This window comes from Lynx canadensis, chromosome A2 (genome assembly GCF_007474595.2).
Source record: "Lynx canadensis isolate LIC74 chromosome A2, mLynCan4.pri.v2, whole genome shotgun sequence".
Lineage (NCBI taxonomy): Eukaryota > Metazoa > Chordata > Mammalia > Carnivora > Felidae > Lynx > Lynx canadensis.
This window is the reverse complement of record NC_044304.2, coordinates 139,725,747-139,751,935: the sequence shown is the minus strand read 5'-3', so window position 1 is coordinate 139,751,935 and position 26,189 is coordinate 139,725,747. Positions and strand designations below refer to the sequence as shown.

Here is a 26,189-nt window from a genome sequence, read left to right as displayed (position 1 = left end):
TAATCTCAGGGAAAACACGAAGTTTATATAACAAATCCTAATCTCCTTGCATTTTTCATACTAAAGGATAAAGATGAATATTGCAAGAAAATAACAATATAATTTGAAAAGAGGTATGCCATAATTGGAGTACGGAGTTGGAGAGAATACTAATTTCTTCAGTGGGAGAAAGGACATAATTGAGTAAGGTTGGCACACACAAAGGCATCATTATGGGAAAACAGCTATTCCCCTTTTTAGTGATTGACAGTGTTAATACAGTTATCCTGGTTCTAGAAAATAGATTGATAGGAGAGGGTAATGATGCTAAACAGCGCTGTGAAAAGTGCTTTTTATAAATGATCTTTTTTTTAAAGATGAGCAAATTTAATGAACTCAAATATTTGATATTTATAGTTTTTAAAGCATTGAAAGAATGTTCCCAGTTGTAAAATGAAGGTGTTAGATGGAACTTGGTAACGTTATTTTATTGCTGTTTATTACAGTTTGTGAAAATTTTAGACTTGGACACCACATAGGCTTTGGGTCCTCCTGAGGCCTTTCTGCAAAGGGAGATGTGCTGATCCCTGAGATCTCTTTTCAGAACTGTTTCCAAGGACATGAGGGGAATGTGGCAAAGACAGCCTAGGGTTAGAGATTTGTAAGTCAAGACCAAAATAGACTGCTGCATCAGGTCAGCATTTTCTCCTCCACCTTTTACTATTTCCATCTTCACGAATCCATCCTGTTACTAATCAACCAGGAAACACGTCTCTCTCATTACTGAATTCTTACAGCACCTGATCAGTAACTTTCTTGTGGCAATTATATTCTGTTCTGTGTACTATTTTTACTGTTTTCGACATAAAGTGTGAACTTCTGGAAGGCCCTTACTTTTGTAGGTACTGATGAGCTTTCTAGTGGTTGCTATATGGTAGGTGTAGGAAAGGGTAAATAGAGTTGGTAAAGTAACTGTGGACCATTGCCAACACTATTGAGAGTCTGTGTCTTAGCATCCCTTTACAAAGATTTAACAAATCTCTGTAAGAGTAAGGTTGATGATGTGTAGGTCTGAGGTGACCATTTCCCATGGTTTATTTTTTAAAAGCCATATAGCCTCTTCTAGGATATAGAAGCTTCTAGAAAGATGATGTCCTTACAGCATTGTTCTTTACTTTGTTTGAGTTAGGGAGTTGCCACCCCTTTGAGTAAGGTATGAAAGTCAAGCCATTCCCCGAGGGGAAAAAAATGCATAACTCTACAAAATTTTGCTCACAACTTGAGTAATTCAGACCCCCCAAAAGGTCCAGGTTAAGAATTCCGTAGCCTAGAGAATTTTAATTAAGGAAATTATAATCCCTGTGTAAAAACAAGAGGAAAATAAAAATTCACTTTCTGTATTAAATATTTGTTAAGCTAGTGAAATATTTTCATCGTTGGAGTGGTCACTGATTTTTGAATATGGTAATTGATTTTGAAATGGTATCGAAATTGATAATTTTCAATTAATCATGGAAAATGCTTTGTATAGTGGATAGTAGAGGCATTGCAGGGAATAAGGCTACATTTGGGCACCTGTTATGGTCAGGGTTGATTGACCCTTTTTAAAAGACCTGAAAAATCTGTGCCAGAGGATTCTGAATGTGGAAACAGTAATTTCTGTGTAATGAATAGGAGGGAAATAAAAGTACATTTCCTGTACTAAATATTTGCCATTCCAGAAACATCTCTTGATAATTGAAATTGATAATTTTCAATTAATAATTGAAAATGCTCTGTGTAGTGGATACTAGGGGCATTACAGAGAATAAAGATACATTTGGTCATCTGTTATGGTCAGGGTTGAATAACTCCCTTTAAAAGACTGGGAAAATATTCTGTGCCAGGAAAGGACACCTGTGAGTTAAGTCATCTATTGTCAAAAAGTGTTGAAATCAAGAATTTAAAAGAAAATGAAGTTTAAAAATGAAGTTGCCCTTGTGGAATGAAACTTATGTCTAGTCCCTACCATGAATTCCAGAGTCTGCATATCCCCATTTTATCTCATACCCCAAATCAGGCATTAGAGACAGATGTGTTTCCCAGCATTTAATTTTTTTCTTTTATTATTTTAACATTTCTTTGTTTTGAGAGAGAGCAAGAATCCCAAGCAAGCTCTGTGCTTTCAGGACACAGCCCAATGTGGGGCTCAATCTCAAGAACCGTGAGTTCATGACCTGAGCCATAATCAAGAGTTGGATGCTCAACCGACTGAGCCACCCAGGTACTCTGGTGTTACCAAGCATTTTATTTTATGTTAATTTTTCTTAATGTTTATTTTTGAGAGAGCGCATGCACACGCACACAGCGGGGAAGGGGCAAAGAGAGAGAGAGACGTGGAATCTGAAGCAGGCTCCAGACTGTGAGCTGTCAGCAAAGAGCCTAGCACAGGGCTCGAACCCATGAACTGTGAGATCATGACCTGAGCTGAAGTTGGACGCTTAACCTACTGAGCCACCCAGGTGCCCCTGTTACCCAGCATTTTAAAATCTGATGTCCCACATCTGTAAACCACCTAACCAGACTTCTCCTTTTTTTCTATTTTTATTTTTTGAGAAGGGGGTGGAGGGAGTGGTATAAAAACCCATGTTCTCTTGAGGGTTCAGAAAAGGAAAAGAATTATGTTCACCATAACCATAGGTACAAGTGTTCTGATGAGAGGAGATGTACTTGAAGTGGCTAAGGAAACACTCCACTCCCCAGAAAAGTGGTCCTGGCCAAGAACTCTCGAGTACCTCAATTCTGGTCTGCCTCAACAATGTGATCTAGGTTTCACCCTGCATGGCTCAAGGTTGGATTGGATGTGGGCCGTGAGACAAAGGGGAAGGTTAAAGATGACACGTAGGGTTTGGGCTTGAGCATTTGTATGACATGGCATTATTTATCAAAGGAGTGATTGGGACAGGCTACTAGAAATCAAGATTGCATTTTGGGCTTACTAGTGCAATGAGCCTTCTCTTCACGCAACAGAAATGGTAAATAGGCAGCTGGAAATGTAAGTCTGAAACTCTATTGAAGGATTGGAGCTAGAAATACATGGTTGGGAGTTTTCAATGAGTAGATGCTATGTAGGGCCATATGCTTTGAGGAAAGAACTCAGGTGGTGAACTTGAAGATTAAGAGGTCTGAGACCCCCCGTCTACTGTTGACAAATGTTAACCTCATAAGAGGCCATGTCCAATTTCATAATGGAAAGTAAAAGAAAACCCATTTGCCTTTTTAGAATTTATTTTTAGACATTGTGAAAAGAGGTGCATTATTATTAAAACCAACTGCAGGTTCCCTGGAGGGAAATGGGTCTGGTTATAAAAGGGCAACTTATGATGTTAAAACTCTTCAGTGTTTTGACTGGCGGTGGTGAACCTGTGAATCTAGATAAATAATTGGTTAAGACAAATGAATAAGCATAAAACTGAGAAACTCTGGATAAGATGGATGATTATATCAAAGTCAATACCCTGGTTGTGCTAGAATAGTTTTGTATGATGGTGCCATTGGGGGAAACTGGGCAGTGGGTGTATCTATTTCTTATAACTACATGTGAAACTAATTTCAATTAAGTCAACTTTTAAGAAAATATTTATAAAAATTACATAGGTTTTCAATGAATTTGAAAACAAAGGCAATACTCAGAAGAAAACAAAATGCATGGGACATTAACATTCTTACATGTAAAAATAAAAAACTAACCAACTGATCTTCCTTCAATTGTATTTAGTATTACATGACACAAAGATAAGAATTTATTGGTTGTTTTTATTAGCTTTTCCTCTCTTTTGTTAATGTGTTTGGAATTATGCTGTTCTATTTTCACCAAATGACACCAGTAGTCACAAAAATTAGTGTTCGGTCTCTGAAAATTTATTAAGGAAGAGAAAGCTATTCAAAGGTCGTTTGGTACAGCAGCGCTCTGCTTTTGTCTGCCTACGTTGTTTCAGAAAAAGCACTTAAGGTATTAATATTTTTTAGAAGTAGCAGAAAACTGGCTCTTGCAGTGATCATTCTTGCAAAACCCAGAAGTAAGTCAAATAATCCCACTTAAAATTAGGGGCTGTTAATAAGAAGATAAGAATATTTGAAGATGTTAAATAGTGTTTTGTGACTAAGTTTGAAGGAGAACTATGACCTTTTATTTTAAGATGTTAAATACTGTGTCTTAGTGGAACTAGAACTCTTTACATGCAGGTAATCATTTCATTTCAGTTTTCTGTGGAAACATACTAATTAGCATTTAAGCAAAAATTGGAACATTTTCCGTGTTAAGTTTAACGTATTTGAAGTATTATAGTTACAAGTTCTTACACATAATTTTTGCTTTTAGGACCTTGATTTCCATTACCTAGAACAGACATACCACGTATTCTTTAACAGTTTTGTTAGTTTTTAATGTAGATTATTTTGACTTTGGACACAGTGAAGAGAAACTGTTTGACTTTGCCTCCTATTAACTGTATTTGTTTTGAGATGACATGGAAAATTGTCTACCAACAATTTAGTTTAAGAAAATCTTGGCTATTTTTAAACTTGTCTTTTAAAAGAATTTGATTTTTTAAATGAACTTGTAAACATATTTTTTGGAAAGTAACCCCAGATCTCTCTTTCTAATGAATAAATAATAGACTTCCTATGTCCCTCTAACCTGTTGTTAGTGCTGGAAACAGAGTGATCTTTCCAAAATCCTGTTTAAAACCTCTCAGTGAATTCACATTGCTGTAGGAACCAACTCCAGACTCCCTAATGTGGCTGTGAATAGTAGTTTATGAAGTAGCTGGTCTCTCTCCAGCCCCATTTTCCATGTATCTTCCCCTGCCTGCTCCCCCCCCATCCCATTACCAAGATTATTAATCTCACCTCCAAACTTTTGATGCCCTCTTAGTGAAACATCTTCCCCTTTTCTTGACTCTTTATATTTGCCCCGACACCACCATCCTGTTGACCTGCATTGCCCCCACTCCTCTTTTTCAGGCATTATTTTTTTCTTTTTTAAGGCTGTGTTAAAGCATGTAATCTGGTCCATTTGTAGTTCTTCAGCAAATGGAATACATCTCTATTTTCCTAGGCATTTAATGTGGTACTCAATACTAATGCAGTCTTTAGGTGGGCCTTTACTATAATACAGTTGTATTGTGTGGTCCTGTTTTCTTAATGAGGGAAGTAGGAAAGGGGAAGGAATTAAAGTTGAGAGAAGCATCTGTAGCCCACCCAGTGCATCCCCCACTGCGCATGGCTCATAGGACCTCCGCAGTTTAGCAGTTTTGAACTAATAAAAGAAATTGATTATGAATAATTCAGGAGAAGGGAATCATGAGGAAAAGTTAAAAGAAAATCTATAAGAAAAGGATTATTTCACTGGATAAGTGAAAGTAATTTTCTGTGTAAATATCTTTAAAAAACAATGACCACGTGCTTTTCTTGCTTTCAGTCAAATTTAGTACAAGAGAATGGGATTCTAATGTGGTGCCAGTCTGTGAAGAGTAGAAGGGTTTCCTGGCAGTATAAGTCTGTTGAAAACTAGAATGAGGAGAATATGAAAACTTAAAGGGTAGGAAGTTCTATCAGTCAATCAAATGCTATTTTTATAGTTTAGCACTAATGCACAAACTTGTTATAAAACTGACGAAGAAGTAAAACATTACTCAGTATCTCACCATCCAGAAATACACTGTGGAAATTTGAAAGAACAAGACAAGAGATTCGTCTATCTGGAACTACTTAGGAACTGACCTTCAAGAAGATAGAAGGATGGACTGAATAAGCCTAACAACGATTTAACCAATTTAACATAACTTCAAGGAAACAGCTTACTGGACACGTTGGGCAAAGAATGATTATGATTAGATTTTTGGTAAACTGAGCTATGATTCTTAGCAATTGAATAACTTTTATAGCAACTGAATAACTTTTTTAGCAATCGGATAATTTTTTTGTGAACAAAACTAAAATGAAAGGTGCCCAAGAAATTTAATTGGACTGCTGACCTAATTAAACATTGTTCTGTGTTCTCAATAGGTAGCTGAGAGAATTTATTAAAAACAAAAATCGAGTCTTTAAAGCTTCACTTTAAACTGTAGGTCACTGCCGTTGAGTAATCACATATGTGTAATTTCTGTCTTAAAGCTGGACAATGCAGATGAGCAAGCTGCTCAGATCAGAAGGGAACTTGATGGTCGTTTGCAGCTGGCAGAGAAGATGGCAAAGGTAAATGGTTAACTCTGACACACTGTGCCACACTTCTTTGTATGTAGATTTCTGTGAGCTGACAAAGTTTTGTATAGATAAATGCAGCATAATTTTTATCATTTTCTTCTCTGTGTGCATGTTTCTTAAGCCCAAATATCTGAATGCATATTGTCTGAATGGAGCATATTATCTATTTTACAGATCCTTCCTTATACATAGGACATATTTAAGTTCAGTAACTTTTGTAGATTAAAGCCATGCCTGATTTTCTCAAACTGACAGATTTAAAAGAATTTTAATATTGCACTAAACATAATATAATCAGGGAGTAAAATATCGTCCCTGTGAAATATGTGAAATCACATATTCTAAAGTATTCACGGTGATTGGCACATAGGGGAGTCAACTAATATTTGAATGGATGAAAGATACAGCTTGAAGTTTCTTGTAAAAAGTCTCTGTGTATTTAATGTTTTATTTTGTGCAATCACTGTGTTTCTCTGTAATAGGAATAAATTTCTTTAAAAAAATTTTTTTTGATGTTTATTTATTTTTGAGAGAGACAGAGACAGAATGCGAGTGGGTTAGGGACAGAGAGAGAGGGAGACACAGAAACCGAAACAGGCTCCAGGCTCTAAGCTGTCAGCACAGAGCCTGACGCAGGGCTCGAACTCGTGAGCCACAAGATCATGACCTGAGCCGAAGTCGGCTGCTCAACTGCCTGAGCCACCCAGGCACCCCTGTAATGGAAATAAATTTCAAACAAAAACCTTGAATTTCTTCTTAAGACTTTAAAGATCATGGAACTTTATTATCTGCCTCATTCTTTAGTATAATTGATGCATTAATTTATTAGTGGTAAGGGAAAATTTAGTCTTTACCAATAGACTTGAGGCTATAGTGCTCTTCATCTGAGACTATGATTTTTTTCCCTTTTTTCTGCTAAGCAAAACTTTGAATATTTGGTGGTAGACTCTTCCTTTCCCTCCCTCCATCTTTCGGATGATTCCTCCCTATTGAGGGAATATTACTCATTTCTTTAAAATTTAAGTATAACGTGTACAGTATACAGATACTTAGTTGACAGCTCAGTGAATATGTGTGTATATATACACATATATATACACACTGTTCGACCACCTCCCAAATTAAGATAGTGAACTTTTCCAGCACTAGAGAAGACACATCCTGTGCTGATTTTAACAATTTAAATGCGTTTGTTTTTGCAAAGACAAATACGTTTGTGAATAATGTATAAGTTTTAAGAACGCTAATACTGTGTTTATTTAAAAGTCTGTTAAACCAAAAAGTAGGGAAGTTGTTGAGAAATCGGAGATAAATAGAAAAGTAGAGAAAATTGAGAGAAATTTGGGTAGCAGAGAGGAGAGTAAGTTGTGAGAACCAAGTCGGAGATAGACGAGGAAGTATCTGCAGATGAATGAAAACATAGGATGGTGTGAGTTGGGAGCTAGAGAGTTATATTCATCCAAAGGGCAGTGGTTATAGGGCAGCATGCCTTGTTACTATGGTCTGGATATCTGGAGAGGCACTGCATCATCCCAGAAATAAAAATGTCAGATTCATAGCCTGGAAGTCAAGTTAGATTAAGACGATTAGAAGCTTTAGAGAAGAAAATACTTTCCCCAAAACCCTCAGCTGAATTGGAAACTGGCTGGAAAGACCTTTGCTTTTCTAGAAGACCCGAGGCTGGGAGAGAATCCAGAGAGATCTTCCAGACCCTGTGGGGAAGGACCCTGGAGCTGAGAGCTGCATTTGTAGATTGCCTAGGTGTATGTAGATTGTACCTGAGACTGCGCACATTGTCATGAGTTGGATTTGCTTCTGTAAGGGCCTGGCCAAAGATGTGATGCTTTAGAATAAATTTTAAATGAATGTCTGGAGAGTAATGAAACAGGAGAGCCTTGGTGTTTTCTCAAGGCCAGGCCTGGGGAGGAGGATGTGGGTTTATAACCTCTGGAGTTGAGAAGGGTCAGTGATGCACCTACAGAGAGTTCTCTTTGATGATACCCTGCTGATGTTGTCACAAACATTGATACATTTTAAAAAGTGTGGAGAAGGGCCAGGCACTTGGGTGGCTCAGGTTAAGCAAGTGTCCAATTCTTGATTACAGCTCAGGTCAAGATCTCATGGTTTCTGAGATCAGCCCCATGTCTGCTTGGGATTCTTTCTTACTCTCCCCCCCCCCCCATCCCACACTCCCACTGTGCCTCATCTCTCTCTCTCTTTAATAATAATCTCTCTCTCTCAAAATAAATAAATAATAATAATACATATATAAATAAATAAATAATCTCTCTCTCTCTCTCAAAATAAATAAACATTAAAAAATTGTGGAGAAGGATGTGAAGCCAGTGGGATTGGAAGGGGGAAAAATGCCACCAAAAATAAAATGCCTTGGGGCGCCTGGGTGGCGCAGTCGGTTAAGCGTCCGACTTCAGCCAGGTCATGATCTCGCGGTCCGGGAGTTCGAGCCCCGCGTCGGGCTCTGTGCTGACTGCTCAGAGCCTGAAGCCTGTTTCCGATTCTGTGTCTCCCTCTCTCTCTGCCCCTCCCCCGTTCATGCTCTGTCTCTCTCTGTCTCAAAAATAAATAAACGTTGAAAAAAAAAATTTAAAAAAAAAAAATAAAATAAAATAAAATGCCTTTTGGTGAATATATTGACATAGCAGATAGAACATGTTTAATTGCTTTCTACTTTAATTGCACCAATTATAAGCCATCTTCATAAAATACTCATGGTGCTAATTATAATTACTGACCTTGTTGCATTGTATATCTATAATCTATGAACCCACAATGGCAGATGATACAATGAATCTGTTTTATAGACCAGGAGATTGAGATCTAGGGAAGATTATTGATCTCAAGATTACATAACAAATAATGTGCTGGAGGCTGGGCTCAAACCCTGGTCCTTTGACTCCAGAACCTAGTTTGCTCTCTTGGGTGCAACTGCCTGTTCAATCTGATAAATCCAGAAGTGTTGTCCATTAGCTAATCATTGGTAATCAGTAACCCCTCCTACCACACTTCACAATATGATATAATAACAAGGAAGCCCCAGGGCAGAAATCTGTTTGAAAGGATAGAAATACTGACCTTAACACTTTAGCCAAGGTCTAATTTGGAAGTAGTCGGAAAGGTGTGGACTGAGCCAGAAAAACCTGTAGGCAAATCCATGATTGCCATTTCCTAGATATAGAACATTAGGCAAGTTTGTTTAACTTTTTGGAGCCTGAATTTTTCCATCCGTAAATTCAGTGTTTATTGAACACCTGCTAAAATAGCTATGCAATGTTGTAGGTGCTTAGGATACATCCAGACAAATGTGTGGTTGTCTTGGGATAAAACCAGACAAAAATATATCTGCTATGCCCTAACAGAGCTTGCATTTGAGAGAGCCCCACAATAAGCAATATATGTTCTATATAACTGAATTATGGAGGGTGATCATTTACTGTTTAGAAAATAAAGACAAGGTAGAGTCAGGAGTTTGGAAGGGAGGGAGGGTGCTTAAAATCTCCTGTTAAGTGGTCAGGTTAGGCCAGTTCTTGGCAGTGGTGTCTTTTCGATTACACCAAAAAACTTGGAATCATTTCTGACTCCCTTCTTTTTCTCGTGCTTCATGGCAAATTTATTAGAAAACCCATTTGCATCTGTCTTCAAAGTATTTCTAGAATCTGACAGATGTCTCCATCTTCCACCTACTACTCTGGTCCAGGCTTCATCTAGTGAAGGTTAGGAGCACTTAAAAAGTGACTAAATTTGAATACTGAGAATTTTTTTATGGAGCAAACATTTTCACATATATCATGTGTTAGGGCTGCTAATGAGCGAGTAAATTAGGACTTTTAAACCATGGTTTATAAGAGCAACTCACAGTTAAACTAGAGAATAACCCATTTCTGATTCTTTTCTAATTTAACAGATCAAATTTAACATATAGTGTTGCCTGAAGTACCCTTGATTTTGTTTCCAAGAAAGAGGCAACATAAGCGGGCTAAATAAAGTTGATGAAATACTATTAATAAGCCTCTGAGCTTTAAAGCAGGATTGTCTATCTTTTCCCCCAGAGAGGAAAAAAAAAATGACTATAGTCTATTTCTTGAAAAGTTGGAAAATGCTGGTAAAACAGTCACTTTTGGTGATTCCTGCCAGTCTCCTCCTTAAAAAATGATAGTGAGTGAAGTGTTGTTTTTAATGCTAAATAGGAGTAGGATCTTTTATATGGTGATGGTAAGTTTTCCATCAAATAACACCTTAAAAATTTGACAAAAGAAAATTGGTGCATCCAGGCTTTCAAAGAAGGTATTTCTTTTGCTTTGCTAAAACAAAAATTTTAAAAAGGAAAAAATCATGACTCCTACACATATACAATGAACACACAATAAAGGTTTCATTGAGAGCATAATGAACAAGCCAACTAGTTATAGATGAAGTAACCTCAAGAACATACTAGAACTAGGTGGTTTTAGCCAAGGTTAAAATAAGATTCATGGATTAAATCTGAACGTGGTTAATTTCCAACAGAGTTGTAAAGTATAACCATTGGATTCTCTTATTCACCAGACATACACTATTTGTATCTTTTTCAGACAAAATTCTGTAAGGTTAACATGTAATTTCACTTTTTAAATTTTTTTTTTAACGTTCATTTTTGAGAGACAGAATGTGAGTGGGGGAGGGGCAGAGAGAGAGGGAAACAGAATCCAGAGCAGGCTCCAGGCTCTGAGCTGTCAGCACAGAGCCTTCTGTGGGGCTTGAACCCACAAATTGAGAGATCATGACCTGAGCCAAAGTTGGATGCTTAACTGACTGAGCCACCCAGGCGCCCCTGAGACTTTTCATCAATAAACAGTAAATTGAGGGGCGCCTGGGTGGCGCAGTCGGTTAAGCGTCCGACTTCAGCCAGGTCACGATCTCGCGGTCCGTGAGTTCGAGCCCCGCGTCGGGCTCTGGGCTGATGTCTCAGAGCCTGGAGCCTGGTTCCGATTCTGTGTCTCCCTCTCTCTCTGCCCCTCCCCCATTCATGCTCTGTCTCTCGCTGTCCCAAAAATAAATAAACGTTGAAATAAACAGTAAATTGAACTTAGTATATTTCCTCAGATGACCCTTGGATGTCCTTTATCCATACAGGACATTGAAAGGACCTTCCCCCCCTCACCCTTTTGCCTTATTTCTAAGTTTTGGAGACTTTTCATAACAACTTTTAAAGTCAGTGCACCAATCTATAAATCTATTTTTATGGCTTATTTTGCTTGTAATTTTGTTTTTCCTTTACATACATTGAGAAACCATTCCAAAACTTTTCTTTTTCACCAAAGGAAGCCAAGGTATTCTGTACCTGACTAGCTATGTGTTTTTCCTGGGATTGCAAACTGACTGTTTTTGGGGTGTCACTTCAAACTATAAAGGAATGTTGAAAGGGTATTTAAGAATCTTACTTACAAACGTTACTTCTGAATGTGGATATTTAATTACTGTGTGATAATAAATATTCAATTTTAATATTGATTATATGTAAATTATGTTAAAAGAAATACGTGAAGGTTGTGCTGGGGGAAAAGAAAAACAGGTGGCCTGGGACTCTGGGACTGATTTGTGAAGTGGTGCCAGGTGTCGCTTTCCATCCCATGAACAAACGAGGGCATGTGAGTCACAGGTTAGGTGCTGGTTGATGGGAGCATTCTGGATGTGTTCCAGTTATCTCAGAGATGAGGGTTCCTTGGGTTAGGCTTTGAATGATGCCAAGGGAAACTGTAAGGAAGACACTGCTTTTCTAGGGCATTAGGCAGCTGTTTGAACGGTGGCTGCTTTAGGCTTTCATTCCCAGCCAGTTTTGTGCAGTAGGTGGATATGGTATGTCATACTTGATACCATTATAAACTCTCTACCTCTAAGGAAAGAGCTAATGCCAATTGTCAAGGGTTAAGGAAGAGCCAGTAGCGGGAGGAAGTCTCATTTTGCTGTTTGTAGTAATATGAATGGCTATAATCTTCTCTAAGGGCAATTTGGCAATGTCTGTCAATATTTTTTGGAATACTGATACTTGGAATGTCCTTTTCATCGAGTGAAAGAAACCAAAATCTGATGGCAGAGATGGAAGGATCAAATGTCAGTGCTCATGTGACCAAAAAGAAAATGACTCTTCTAAGTTGATATTATTCTTTTATATGTAGATGTGAAAATTCTAGAAATATCATATTGCTATTTCACATGATTTTTTAATTTGAATGCTTATTTTATAAAAAGGATATCTTCTCAATAATACACATCTGTGGTAAGGGAGAGATTTAAAATGTTTGTTTCCCAACAGGCAAGGCATCCTGTACTGAACATTTTTCTTACCGACCAATTACCCCAAGCATTTCAAAGTTACCAGTGGCTAATTAAGATCGATACACACACTAAAGTTTCTTTCATGTAGGTTTCCAGTTTTTACTTAAGCAAAACCTTATCAAAAATAAAGTTAATGTTGAAAATGTAATTCATCTTGTACCATAATGATTCTGAGTAAGGGATATGAGTAGGGTACTCTTATACATAATCAAAATTGCCAAAGCCTCATGATTTTAAAGCCTGAAGACTCAAGTATTGGGTAGCTGCATTTATACTGAGTATCATAATTTCTGAGAGTCAAATATATACATCATGTGATCTTTTATGATAAAATTGAAATATGTCTTTTGTAACGTTATTTTAAAATTATTTTCAAGGAAAGAAACTTCCCCAAATTCATAGCAAAAGAAATGGAGAATATGTATATAGAAGAGTTGCGATCTTCAGTGAATTTGCTAATGGCCAATTTGGAGAGTCTCCCAGTTTCAAAAGGTGGTCCGGAATTTAAACTACAAAAACTAAAACGTTCACAGAATTCTGCCTTTTTGGACATTGGAGATGAGAATGAGATTCAGCTGTCAAAATCTGACGTAGTGCTGTCATTCACCTTGGAGGTAAGTGTCTTTATCCCATACTCACCTCTGACAGCCTGAATGAGGCTGCAGAATAATTTCTGCTGACCTTCGTGGTAACTCTTTGAATTTAAAGCAGTGTAATATATTTTGAAGAAGTTACATTATTCTTCATTTGCTAGACAATCAGGTTGTGAATGCAAATTAATGCAAATTGCTCTTTAAACCTAACAGCAGTTTTAGGATTAAATAATAAAATGAGTTTTGAGGGAAGTCATCTTGTGCCAACTAGGCTGGTGTACGTTTATTGATAAAGTTAAACACCAAAGCACTCTTTAAACACATGATTTAAATCTATAATTTGGGAATTGCTTTCAGGCTTTGGTTTAGCTTTGTTTTTAATCTACCTCACTTGTGTTTTTCTAGCCTCAACTCACACCATCTAGCTTTGAAACACAATATTGGGTGAATATAGATGATAAGTAGTTCTTCCTTTCCAGGATGTCCATTTTCGTTATAGATAATATTTTAAGGACCAGGAACAGATGTGACACATTTAAAATTGTCCTCCTGGAGGCGCATCTGAGTGGCTCAGTTTCAGTGTCTGACTCTTGATTTTGGCTCAGGTCATGATCTCATTTGAGCCCTGTGATGGGCTCTGTGCTGATAGTGCCGAACCTGCTTGGGATTCTCTCCTTAGCTCTCTGCCCCTTCCCTGCTCATGCGTGTTCTCTCTCCCCCCTCCCCCTTCTCAAAAATAAATACATTGTAAAAAGATAAATAATATTGTGTTTCCTGAGACTTCAGAGTTTCATCATTTTTATATAATTCACTGGAAACCAGATATTGATACGGAGTCTTATTGCCACAACCACTTGATGTTTTTCATGATTACATTTTTTCATTGCTAATCTGTGTATTTGAGCTAATCCATGTAATATTTTTATTTATACATAAAACAGACACACAATATCAAGGTTAAATTTATAGCTCTCTCAAAAATTAAAACTTCTAACTCCTTCCTTGCATTGTTAAATTGTCACTTTGCTGGTACCCAGTACTGCTATTTGAGTTTGTGGATTGACAGAGAAAAAGTACATGGAGTCTTAGGAGGTACCGTTTTAAATTTCCCTGTTGATACTTCTTACTCTCGGCTCGCTTAGGTTGTGGCAGAAAAATGTGTGCTTTTTGTTCTTTCCTCCACCTGTTCAACTCTAAGGTAAATTCAGGCTTCAGGATAAGCCAACTGCCTCTCTCTTTCTTGACTTCCAGGCTAATGATTTCTGTGTAGGTTAACAGATTAAATGTACTATCAGAATAGAGATAGGTTTTCTTCTGACTCAAGCCTCAGTTCTGGGGTTCCCTAATGATTGTGCCATTATTGCCTTTCTTCTCAGTCTCTTGTCATTACTGGGTTTCTTCTCAATCTCTCCAATATCTTAAAGAGATATTTAAAGGGAAAATACACAGTATCTTACATGTCGAATTTTCTTAGCATACCTATCTCAGTTTTCCTATTGACCAAGATATAAAGTGCCCAGTTTTTTTTAAGGCTTTGTATGAAACAAAATGAGTTTATTATAATTTGTAAAGCAGCTTATTTTTGTCATGTATAAATCTGCCATTATATAAACACGCAGAACTGGAAACAGTTCAGAACGTCATCTCTTTTCTCTATTCTTTAAAAAACTGTAAACAATAGTAAATAATTGGCTCTTATGGACTTTTTTCCCTACTTAAAAACAAAATTATGTTCGTGAGTTAGTGTCTGTGTGAAACCATGCGTTGTTCTATGCTTCATCACCAGTGTCTTAAACAGGGCTGAGCATTTAGCAATAAAATGGCATTGGGGGAGAATAGGAGTTAAAACTTCATCTTATGTGGTCTGAGAAGCTTGTATATTTATAAAATTATTTTGATGTTCTTTATTGCTATGTGTATAAAGGCAGATATTTTCCTTCCTTAGCATAATACAGATCTTTTCCATGATGCCCCCAGTATTACAAATAGGAGATGTGTGTTCAACAACAAAAGGAAATCACATCCAGTACAAACTACATACACAGTATGTATCTGTAGACCCCTTAGAGAATAGACAGGTCCCCCTCCGTCCCCAGGGCCTCTGACCTCAGCCTAGCTAAACTCCATAATTATCCCTGGCCCATTATCCAAGCCTTGCTTCTCAGCCTAAGAAAATTCTGAAAGGCAAGTAGTTAATCCACTTTAAGGGTCTCGCATTTCATCAGTCAAGCTTAGAATTGGTCTAGTGAGAAAGGTTTTTTCTAGGAACTGAAGTCTGGGTCTAAGGGGTAAGTGCAGATTTGAAAAACTCCTATTTTATCACCCTCTTTAAAATTGCTGCTGACTGCTCTCTTCTCTCACCCCACCCTATTCTGTTTTCAGGCTGAATTTTTGCCACAGCTCTTAACCACCTACTATATAATTCAGTTGTTATGTTTATTATTCATTATCTGATTTATTCTACTACAATGTAAGCTATGGGAATTTGAGGTCTTTTGTTTACTGAGGTATCACACGAGCCTAAAACACTGCCTGCTACACAACTAGCTTGATAAATACTGATTGAGTTGGGGACTTTGGTGGTTCAAAAAGCAGCAGTTGGCCACACATGATTACTTTCAGGTCTCTCCATTCATGAAGCCTTCAGTTCAGAGAGAATAGTAAAGCAGGAGACCAGCTAAGCCACAAAACTGTAAGCCATACAATGGGATTTTAAAATTAAATATTCAAGTCAGGGGAGGACAACAGATGTTCATCTATGAAGTTGAGTCTGCATGTCATAAGAGAAGAGGAATGGTTTTCGCTGGCATGAGAACAGTTGGTTTTCACTGGTTTTAGGCTTGCAGACCCTGTGACTTCTTTGGTATATGTGGTCCCCATATACTGCTCAGCTTTGTTTTCTCAAACCTGCCCACACCCTGATGCCACAGAACTCTGGACAATTCAGAAGCATGTTACCAAGCTTTATATTTTGTACGTGCCTCCCTTCTTTTTGCTTCTAGAATAACTCTGTATATTTTATCTTTATCATATCAGTCACAGAGAGATTGGGGAAGAGAAGATGAAATTTAGACTAGTTTTATTTTCTGTAGTTGCATTGTCAAGTCTTGCAGGGAATTGGTAGAAACTGTTACCTAAAATTAGGTTAGTTGATGGTTCATGGGATTCTGGGCTGTCTTTATCATTAATGATTGAGACTAGCTGTATTTTTTTTTTCTCCTTTTGGAAACCAGATCTGCAGAATTGTGTTGTTTTGTGTATATGTATGGATTCCAAACAGAAGTTCCTTCTTTTGAGAGTGGCAATTCTGCAGAATAAAACCTTCCTGGCACAGATGGGAGTATTGTTTTGCAGAGCAGAAAACAGTTTCCTGAGTTGTATGCTTCAGGAGGTCCTGTTTACAGTAGCTTGTAGTAGAGGTGACAGAAATAGTGTTAAGCATATGCTTCCTTTCTTCTTTTTTGAACTTTGACTATTAAACACACTGTAGAAAGAGATGCAGTGCAAATAAACCTATTCCCAAATAGGAACTAAAACATTTCTAGATTTATCATGTGTACATGATTCTGTTGCTTCCTATATTTTAAGTGATCTTCCAAAAATTTTATTTAGAAGTCATTGGGGTCAGGGCACCTGGGTGGCTCAGTCGTTGAAGTGTTTTAGCTCAGATCGTGATCTCACAGTTAGTGAGTATGAGCCCCTCCATCAGGCTCTATTCTGACAGTGAGGAGCCTGCTTGGAATTCTCTCTTTCCCTCTGTCTCTGCTCTCTCCTGCTCGAGCTCCCTCTCAAATAAACTTAAAAAAAAGAAAAAAAAAAAAGCTTACAAATGACCAAAAAAAGAAGTCATTAGGGTCATGGTAGTAAGTCCATGTGGAGTTGGCTTTTGATCGATAGGGTTACAGATCTCATTTGTTTTACTTTCTGCTTAGTTCTAACGAGTTTCAAAATGATTAACAATGAAGCTGATTTATTAAGAATATATACCTTCTTTTGCCTACTTTCCATCAATAAGATGAAGTGCTTTACTTCAACTTCCTTGAATGTATTAGGGAAGCTGTGAAAGATAATTCTGTTATCTATTAGTTCTTAGTCTGTTTTCAGTTAAGTCCTTATTTTTATTCGTGACTTGGTATGCATTTCATTGCAATAAAATGACAAAAGTCTTGATTGAGGAGGAAAATGGTTCAGAGTTTGACCTTTTTTAGTGATTAGTTTCCTATTTTTTCATGAAAAACAAATTTGGCATTTATATGTATGAACATAATCCTTCTGTTGTGCTGGAGAGTGAAAGGAAAAATAGTTTTTTTAAGATGGCTTCTTTGAGACCTTTTGCCTCCAGATTCATATCACAATTCATGAAAGGGGTAATGATTTAATAATGCATTAAGTGATCAATATATGATTTTTTAGTGGATATTTTGGTAGCTACTTGGCATGAATGCTGTTTATCTTGTTTGCACAAATACAACACGAGATCAGTAAAGACATGAATGTATACTATGAAAATGCCATTGAATATATTTTATGCAATTTGAGAACTCAGGAAACTTTTGGGTTGCAAGTTTTGATTGAAAAAGCTATAGCATGTAATATTCAATAATCATATTTTATGTGTATACCCAGTGAAAACGTTAGGTTACAGTGTTTTAAAATCAGTAGCCTTTTATATGAGTATAAAAGGCTCACTTGAAAAAAAATTGTTTCCCTTTTTTCCAGGACTTATAGATGCATAAAATAATATCACCTTCTACCCTTTTCCAGTAAACTGCCTTAAATTAGCACATACTTTTAGTAGATTAAGAAGTCCTTTTTTTTCCTTGTGAAGTTAGTAGAAAGATGTTCATTGGCAAGTTAAATTTTCCATATTTCATAATACATACATCTGCTATAATGCATATTCTTCTATAAATAGTAGTAGTCATCTAAAATAAGTGAATATAGAAAACTCTGATGTCATATATTCATAACAGTGAATTGGTATTATGTTGATGTGTACCACTCCTAAATTGTATTCCACTTTATGTGGAACTCAACCTGTACATGTTTTAGCACATTCACTGAGATTTCATTGGTCATTCTGCTTTACCTGATGCAGACTTGCCATCGTTTTTTAAGGATCTGAGTGTATACCTCACTTATTAATTCAGTAGGGCTTATATTTAGAGATTTTAACCTTACTGTAATAGCTGGCAGGAGAGATTTCTTCAATATCCAATATTTCTTCAATTTCTTCAAAATGTATTCAGTTTCTTCAATATTCTTCAACTCCAATATTGAAGAAATCTTGAACATTCTTCAGAATATTGAACATTCAGAAATATTGAACATTCTTCAGAATGTTATTTACTTTACCTTTCATGAATACAGGTGGATTCTAAGGAAGAAAAAATACCATTGGTGTTACCAGATAATTTATTCAATTGGTCATTCTAATTGTAGTCAATGCTGCTATCTCTGTATATTGCTAAGGGCTGCCAACTTGATGTATCATTTAAATTTTTTTTATCTTTAGATTGTCATCATGGAAGTTCAAGGTTTGAAGTCTGTTGCTCCCAATCGAATTGTTTATTGTACAATGGAAGTGGAAGGAGGAGAAAAACTGCAGACAGACCAGGCTGAAGCCTCAAGGCCACAGTAAGGCACTTAAAAAAAAAAAAATTCTCCCCTTCCAAAGAAACCCGGTTTGTTTATTTGCAGCATTGTGTGGTTTTATACTCTGAAACTGTTATTTGGCCAGGCTTGTCTGAACTGTGCTAGAATTATTGTATGCCTTTCTAGATAAGGATGCCATAAATAGAACTGTAGCAGAATCCCTGTGTAGTACGAACAGAAAATCTAACATGCAAATGAGAAGCTAATTATTAGGCAATTAAATGTTGGTAAGTCATTTAAAAGGAAAACATGCATTGTATGTTATTTAGAAGGTAGTGCTTGATCCTATTTCAGTTTCTAGAATTGTAACTTAATAGCTTTTCCATTTCCATATATTATAACACTTACGTTGAGGTAGCTACAATCTGGCACAATGTCTTAGAATACTTAGGGAATAGGCTTGAGGTAGAGAAGCAGTTAATGACAACCATACAGTAATCAGAGAAGCTAAAGCTGTTTTCTGCTGGCAGTTTTATGTTTCAGATTGTGGAAATGAGTTTAATTAAGTTTGGAAGATGTTCTTTTTAACTGACTGAAACTTGGGAAACATCACAGTCTCTGGTAGAAATAACCAGGCTAGTCTGAGGAATTTGAGTGAAAATTGCCTGGCTTTCATTTGTACACTGCCTATAGAAAAGAATTGTTTTTTCCTTCCTCAGGATTTAGGATTTTTGTCTTATCACAGCATGATGATGGGACTAATCATACAGGAGACATCAGTTCAGATCCTGGCTAGGCACTGGTTAGATAGTGGTAAATAAAACCTTTCATTCTCTGTAGGGCAGGCACAGTTTAAGGTAGAGACACAAGTTGACATGTAACAGGACAGATGTGCACAGAGTATTATGAGATGGAGGAAGAAGCAAGTTGCAGCTTCTCACCCTGCCTTACAAAAAGCCATACAGGTCTGCCCCTAGCCCGCCCCTCATTACCTCTGGGACCGCACCTTGACCCTCGGTTTCCCTGGTCAATTACTGGACTTCATGCAGTTCCTTCAACATCTCAGCCTGTTACCATTGCACTTGCTTTTTCCCTCTGCCTGCCAGCTTTCTTACCTTTGTACGGCTGGGTCCTTGATACTAAGAATCTTAACACAAACTTCACTTGCTGGGAAGATCTTTTAGATAACCCAATATGAAGCAGATATCTTCTGGCTCATTTTAATTTTTAGACCAATGTGTTTCTCATCTGTTCATTTGGTGTTGTTTTCCCTTGAGAAAGGGGAAGATATCTTGTCCTATTTGATCTTCTAGTACCTGGTAGATTGTCAGAACTTACTAGTTCAGTTGCTTGCACTTATTTTTATGACTTAGTCACAGCAAATATTTAAGGTCGTAGTATTTACTCTTGCAGGCAAGTGGAGTTGAGTTACATTGAGTTGTGACAATGAGGTGAAAATAATGAGGGCAAACAACTCTTTTAAGAGATTTTCTAAACCTAAAAGAAGGCTGTGGAGATAGAATGAAGTCGATTGGGGCCAGTTTTGGCCAGGCATATGGAGTCAAGGGAGAAGTTTGTTTTCTGTTTTCAAGGACAGCTATGTTAGTATATGTTAGTATATTCACAGAATTATGCAACCATCAGCAATTTTAGAACATACTCATCACGTCAAAAAGAAACCCTATACCCTTTTCCTAACAAACTTAGATTACCCCGTCCTGAGCAACTAAGTGACTTTCTTTCTCTCTAGATTTGCCAATTCCAGGCATTTTATATAAATAGGATCATATAATAGGTGCTCTTTTGTGACTGGCTTCTTTCCCTTAACATAATGTTTTCAAGGTTCTTTCATCTTGCAGCGTGTGTCAGAACTTCATTCCTTTTTATGGCTAAATAATAGTCTAAAGTAAACACATTTGGTTTCATCTAGATTTTTGATGCTAGGGTTGTTTCCACCTTTTGGCAACTATGAATAATGCTATAACTAAAGTTGTACAAATATCTGTTTGAGTTCCTGTTTTCAAATGCTTTAGGTATATTCATAGGAGTGGAATTGCTGGATTATAGAGTAATTGTGTGTTTAGATTTTTGAGGGTCCACTAAACTGCTTCCCACAGTGATTGCACCATTTTATTTTCCCACCAGCAATGTATATGTGTTTCAGTTGCTTCACATTCTCACTAGTATTTATTATTTGTCACGTACACACACAGTCCTTCTAGTGGGGGTAAAGTGGTATCTCATGTTGCTTTCATTTACCCTTCCCTCCTAATGAGTTGTGAGCATATTTTCATTTGTTGATTAGCTGTTTGTTGATTTTCTTTAGAGGAAAGTCTATTCAAGTCTTTTGCTCCTTTTTTAACTGGGCTGTTTATCTTTTCAGTTGTAAGAGCTACCGGTATATTCTAAATGTTAAATCCTTATATATATGATTGCAAATGTTTTCTCCCATTATGTGGATTTATATTTTTATTTCCTTGATACTGTCTTTTGCTATCATTCAGTTTATTTTGTTGTTGATGCTTGTTTGTGCTTTTGGTGTCATACCCAAGAATCTGGTGTCCAAAGTCAGAGACTTATCCCCATGTTTTCTCCTGAGACTTTCATAGTTTTTCCTTTGACATTTAGGTCATTGATGTATTTTCAGTTGAGTTTTGTTCACAATATGATATAAGGGTTCAACTTGTTTCATTTGACAATTCAGTTGTCCAATTCTTCAGCTGAAGAAACTATTCTTATTAAGTGTTCTTGGTACCTTTTTGAAAATCACTTTACCGTAGATAGATACATGGGTTTATTCCTGGAATCTCAATTGTATTTCGTTGATGTACTTAATGCTAGTACCACATTATTTTGATTACCATTGCCTTGTATGAAGTGGGTTTTTGTTTGGTTTTGCCTTGTATGATGTTTTAAGCATCCAGTAATGTTCTTTTTTGAGATTATTTTGTCTATTCTGTATTTCCATATGACCTTTAGGATGAATTTGTCATTTTCTGCACAGATTTTGCAGGTATCTCTAGCTGAGATTCTGACAGAGATTGTGTAGAATCTGGTCCATTTGGAGAGTGTTGCAATCTTAACAGTGTTGAGTCTTCCTGTTCATGAACGTGGAATGTCTTTCTAGTTATTTAGATCTTTTGTTTCTTTTAACAATAGTTTATAGTTTCCAAAGTTTAAGTTTTAAACTTCTTTGGCTTAATTTATTATTTTTGACCCTATTATAAAGGAAATTGTTTTTGGATTATTTAAGTATATAAAGACAATTGATTTTTTTTTAGATGTTAATCTTCTATGCTGCACCCTTGCTGTACTTTATTCTAATGGTTTTTTGTTGGGTTTATTAGATTTTTCTTTATATAAAATCATGTCATGGGGTGCCTGGGTGGCTCAGTCGGTTAAGCATCCGACTTCTGTTCAGGTCATGATCTCGTGGTTCATGAGTTCAAGCCCTGCATCAGGCTCTGTGCTGATGGCTCAGAGCTTGGAGCCTGTTTCCGATTCTGTGTCTCCCTCTCTCTCTGACCCTCCCCCATTCATGCTGTGTCTCTCTCTGTCTCAAAAATAAATAAACGTTAAAAAAAATTTTTTTTAAATCATGTCATTTGCATATAGTGATAATTGTATTTCTACCTGATCTGGATGCTATTTATTTACCTAATTACCCTCTCTCCTTCAGTGCAGTGTTGGATAGAATTGGCAGGAGTATAACTCCTTGCATTCTTCCTGATTTTAGTAGGAAAGCCTCTATCTTTCACCAAGTACAATGCTAGCTCTGGGGTTTTTGTAGATGCCTATTAACCAGTTTGTGGAAGTTCCTTTCTATTTATAGCTTGTTAAGTGTTTTCATCGTTAAAAGGTGTTGGGTTTTGTCAAACAATTTCTCTGCATCTGTTGAGATGATCATAAGGGATTTTTGCTTTTTATCCTGTTGTTATGGTGTATTACATTCTTTAATTTTCAGGTGTCAAACCAGCCTTGCATTCCTGGCATAATTTGCACTTGCTCATGATGTATAATTCTTTTTATTTGTTACTGGATTCACTTCTCCGGTGTTTTGTCAAGGATTTTTGCATCTATGTAAGAAAGAGTGGTCTACTAATATCCTTTTTTGTGAATTCTTTATCTGATTTTATATTGGCCTCATAGAATGAGTTTGGAGGTGGTCTCTGGTTTCATTTCTTTGTTTTTATTTTTGTTGAATTTTTTTGGAAAGGTATGAAGAATTGGTATTCTTTAAGTGTTTGGTAGGATTTACAAGTGAAGCTGTCTGGGGCTGGGCTGTTCTTTATGGATAATTCTCTACTAATTCAGTCTTTTTATTTGTTATAGATCCATTCAGATCCTCTGTTCCTTGTCACTTTTGGTATTGGGATCTTTCCAGTAATTTGGCCATTTGATTCAAGTTATCTAATTTACTGGCATACAGTTAATTTATATTTTTCCATAAAGTACAATGTTTATAATGTTATATAATGTTTTTTTATTTCCATAAAGTATTCCCTCTTTCATTTCTGATTCTAGTAATTGGAATCTCCTATCTTTTTCTTACTCCATCTAGCTAAAAATTTATGTTTTCTGATGTTTAAAAACCCACCTTTTGCTTTACTGATACTTTTTTTTTGCATTAATTTCTATTATAATCTTCATTATTCCCTTCTTTTTCTTTTAGGTTTAGTTGGCTCTTTTTATAGTGTCTTAAAGTGGAAAGTTAGGTTTTTGAGGTCTTCTTTCTTGATTTAGGCATTTAGAGCTATAAATTTCCTTCTGTGCACTGCTTTATCAGCATGCCGTAAATGTCCATATGTTTTCTTCATTTTCATTCATCAAGGAGCCTTGAGCCAGGGCCATGTGTTATTTGTATGATAAATTGTGGAAGTAGTTTCTTAGCTGCAAGAAGATAACAAGCCTCAGATGCTGTCCTGCCCCCCCCACCCACCAGCGACTGAGGGAATTGAAGTCACTCTCAACCCATTGGAAACACAACAGTATGTCACCACTCACTGGTTGGAAGCTCTTTCATGTCAGCTATTTTAGTTTATTTAATCTGTGTGTCTTAGTTCAGGCTACTGTAGCAGAAATGCCGTATACTGGGTGGCTTAAACACCAGACATTATTTGTCACAGTTTTGGATGCTGGAAGTGTAAGATCAAGGTGCTGACATGGTCATGGTTCTTAGTGAGGGCCCTCTTTCTGGGTAACGGAAGGCCACTTTCTTGCCAGATCATCACAGAGTAGACAGTGAGCTCTTTGATCTCTTTATCCTCTTACAGCTGTACCATTTCCGTCATGGGGGTCCCTCATGACCTCCTCCAAATCCAGTTATCTCCCAAGGGCCCCACCTTAAGACACTGTCACATTAGGGATTAGAGCTTAAACATATGAACTTTGGGTGTGCACATTCAATCCTTCACATTTCACCTACGGCCTCTCAAAATTCATATCTTCACCTGCAAAATACATTAATTCCATCCTGACAGCCCCAAAGGATTTAACAAATTCCAGCATCAGTCCTGAAGTATAAAGTCCAAAGTCTCATCTAAATATCATCTAAATCAGATATGAGTGAAACTCAAATTATGATTCATTCTGAGACAAAATTCCTCCAGCTGTGAACCTGTGAAACATTCAAGTAAGTCATATGCTTCCCAAGAACAGTGGTGGGAGAGGCACAGAATCTATCTTCCCGTTCAAAAACGGGGAAATCAGGAATAGAGGGGTGAGTACGAGCCCCAAGTAAATCTAAAAGCTAGAAAAACAAACTCCTTTAGACCTTAAGGCTCAAGAATACTCTTCTTTCGTTCTATGCTTTGCCTTGTAGAACCACTTAGGCAGTGCTCACGCCTGTGTGATGGGTGTTTTGCCCCTGCCGCTTCTGGTGCCTGCCATCTGGCCTATTGAAACCAAAGTGATGGCCCCATCCACAAGGTCCTGCTGGGAAGAGGTCTTACCCTTTGAAACCAAGGGTGGGGATAGCCCTTTGTGTGCCCCCCCCCCCACCGACCTGCCCTGCCCCACAGGCTTGTTGCACTCAAGGCCTGTGCTGGGATTGGCAGCCCTAATAATCTCTGAGTACTTCTGGAGTCATTCCTCCCTTGCTTTGAAGACTAGAATGTGTTCATAGATGAATCTATGGTCCATCTGTGTAGGGGCTGAGGAGTTCAACAGCCTTCCTTCATTTCTTTCCATCTCCTTTAGTTTAGTGGTGTTCCTGCTGGGATGGTTGACGAGGTTCAGGGTTCATACCTATACTTACCTCCTTATCAAATGGTTAGTCTACCACACCTTTAGTGTTCTCTTCTGTACCTGCTTTTAATTTTTATTTATGAACAAGTTGAGAATCTTTAAACTCTTTATGATCTGGTACCTTTTTGCAGAATAATTCTGTCTTTAATCCATTGATCACTGTTGCTTTTTACTGCAAGCGGTCAGGAGGAACCAAGCTGCTCATCAGCGCTCGGCTTAGACATTTCCCCAGGTAAACCTCCAGGTTCACTGCCTGGAAGGTTCTACATTTCACAAAAGACTAGAACATGAACACACTTCAGCCAGGTTTTTGCCTCTGGTAATGAAGATCATCTTTCTTGTGGTTTCCAATAACCTGTTCCTCATTTCCACTGAGACCTCATCAAAATTGCTTTTACCATCCATATTTTCTGCCAACATTCTGTTTGTTATATATTCTCCAAGAAGACAGAAGCTTCCTCTGTAGTTCTCGTTGCTTTGAGTCTTCACCAGAACTTCCTTTAGAGTCCCTTCATTGGAATACTGGCTTCTTCCAGCATGCACCTCAGAATTCTTCCAGCCTTGATCCAGTTCCAAAGCTGCTTCCACATATTTAAGTATTTGTTTGTTACAGCAGCACCACACTTCTCCAGTTGGGCTGCTAGAATGAAAATACTGTAGAATCCGTGGTTTAAACAGCAAACCTTTATTTCTCACAATTCTGGAACTAGAAGTCCGAGATCAGGGCACCAGCAAGGCGGGGTTCTTGCTGAGGGCTCTCTTCCTGGTTTACAAATGGCTGAGTTCTGCCTGTACCCTCACATAGTGGAGAGAACGATCATCACCTCCATGACCTTATTCAAACTCGGTTACCTCCCAGAGGCCCAAACTCCAAACACCATCATACTGAGGATTAGTGCCTCAACATGAGAAGTGGGGGTGGGGACATAAGCCCTATGACAGTAGTAATCCATGTAATCTTGAGGGAGTGCAGATGCCCTAAGAATCTGAATACCATGTTACTTCTTTTTACAGAATCTTTTAAAAAAGTTTTGTTGAGCTAAACTTCATATAGCATAAAATTATTCCATTGTCATGTAGATGATTTTTAGTAAATTTATGTGCTTGTACCACTACCAGCTGGTGCCACTCTCAGTTCAGTTTTAAAATCCATCACTTCGAAAAGTCCCTCATGCCCATATTTAGTTTTCCAAATGC

At 37.3% G+C, this 26,189-nt stretch overlaps 1 protein-coding gene across 18 annotated transcripts in view; it reads left to right on the top strand.

Annotated features, from left to right (window-relative positions):
- CADPS2 (calcium dependent secretion activator 2) overlaps window positions 1-26,189 on the top strand; it is a 540,447-nt gene that overhangs the window by 213,382 nt on the left and 300,876 nt on the right. For all 18 annotated transcript variants that reach the window (XM_030308335.1, XM_030308333.1, XM_030308325.1 and 15 more), the window contains exons 4-6: window positions 6,136-6,216; window positions 12,936-13,172; window positions 18,667-18,788. In XM_030308335.1, the coding sequence (XP_030164195.1) occupies window positions 6,136-6,216; window positions 12,936-13,172; window positions 18,667-18,788 (440 nt within the window). The remainder of the gene's footprint in view (window positions 1-6,135; window positions 6,217-12,935; window positions 13,173-18,666; window positions 18,789-26,189) is intronic.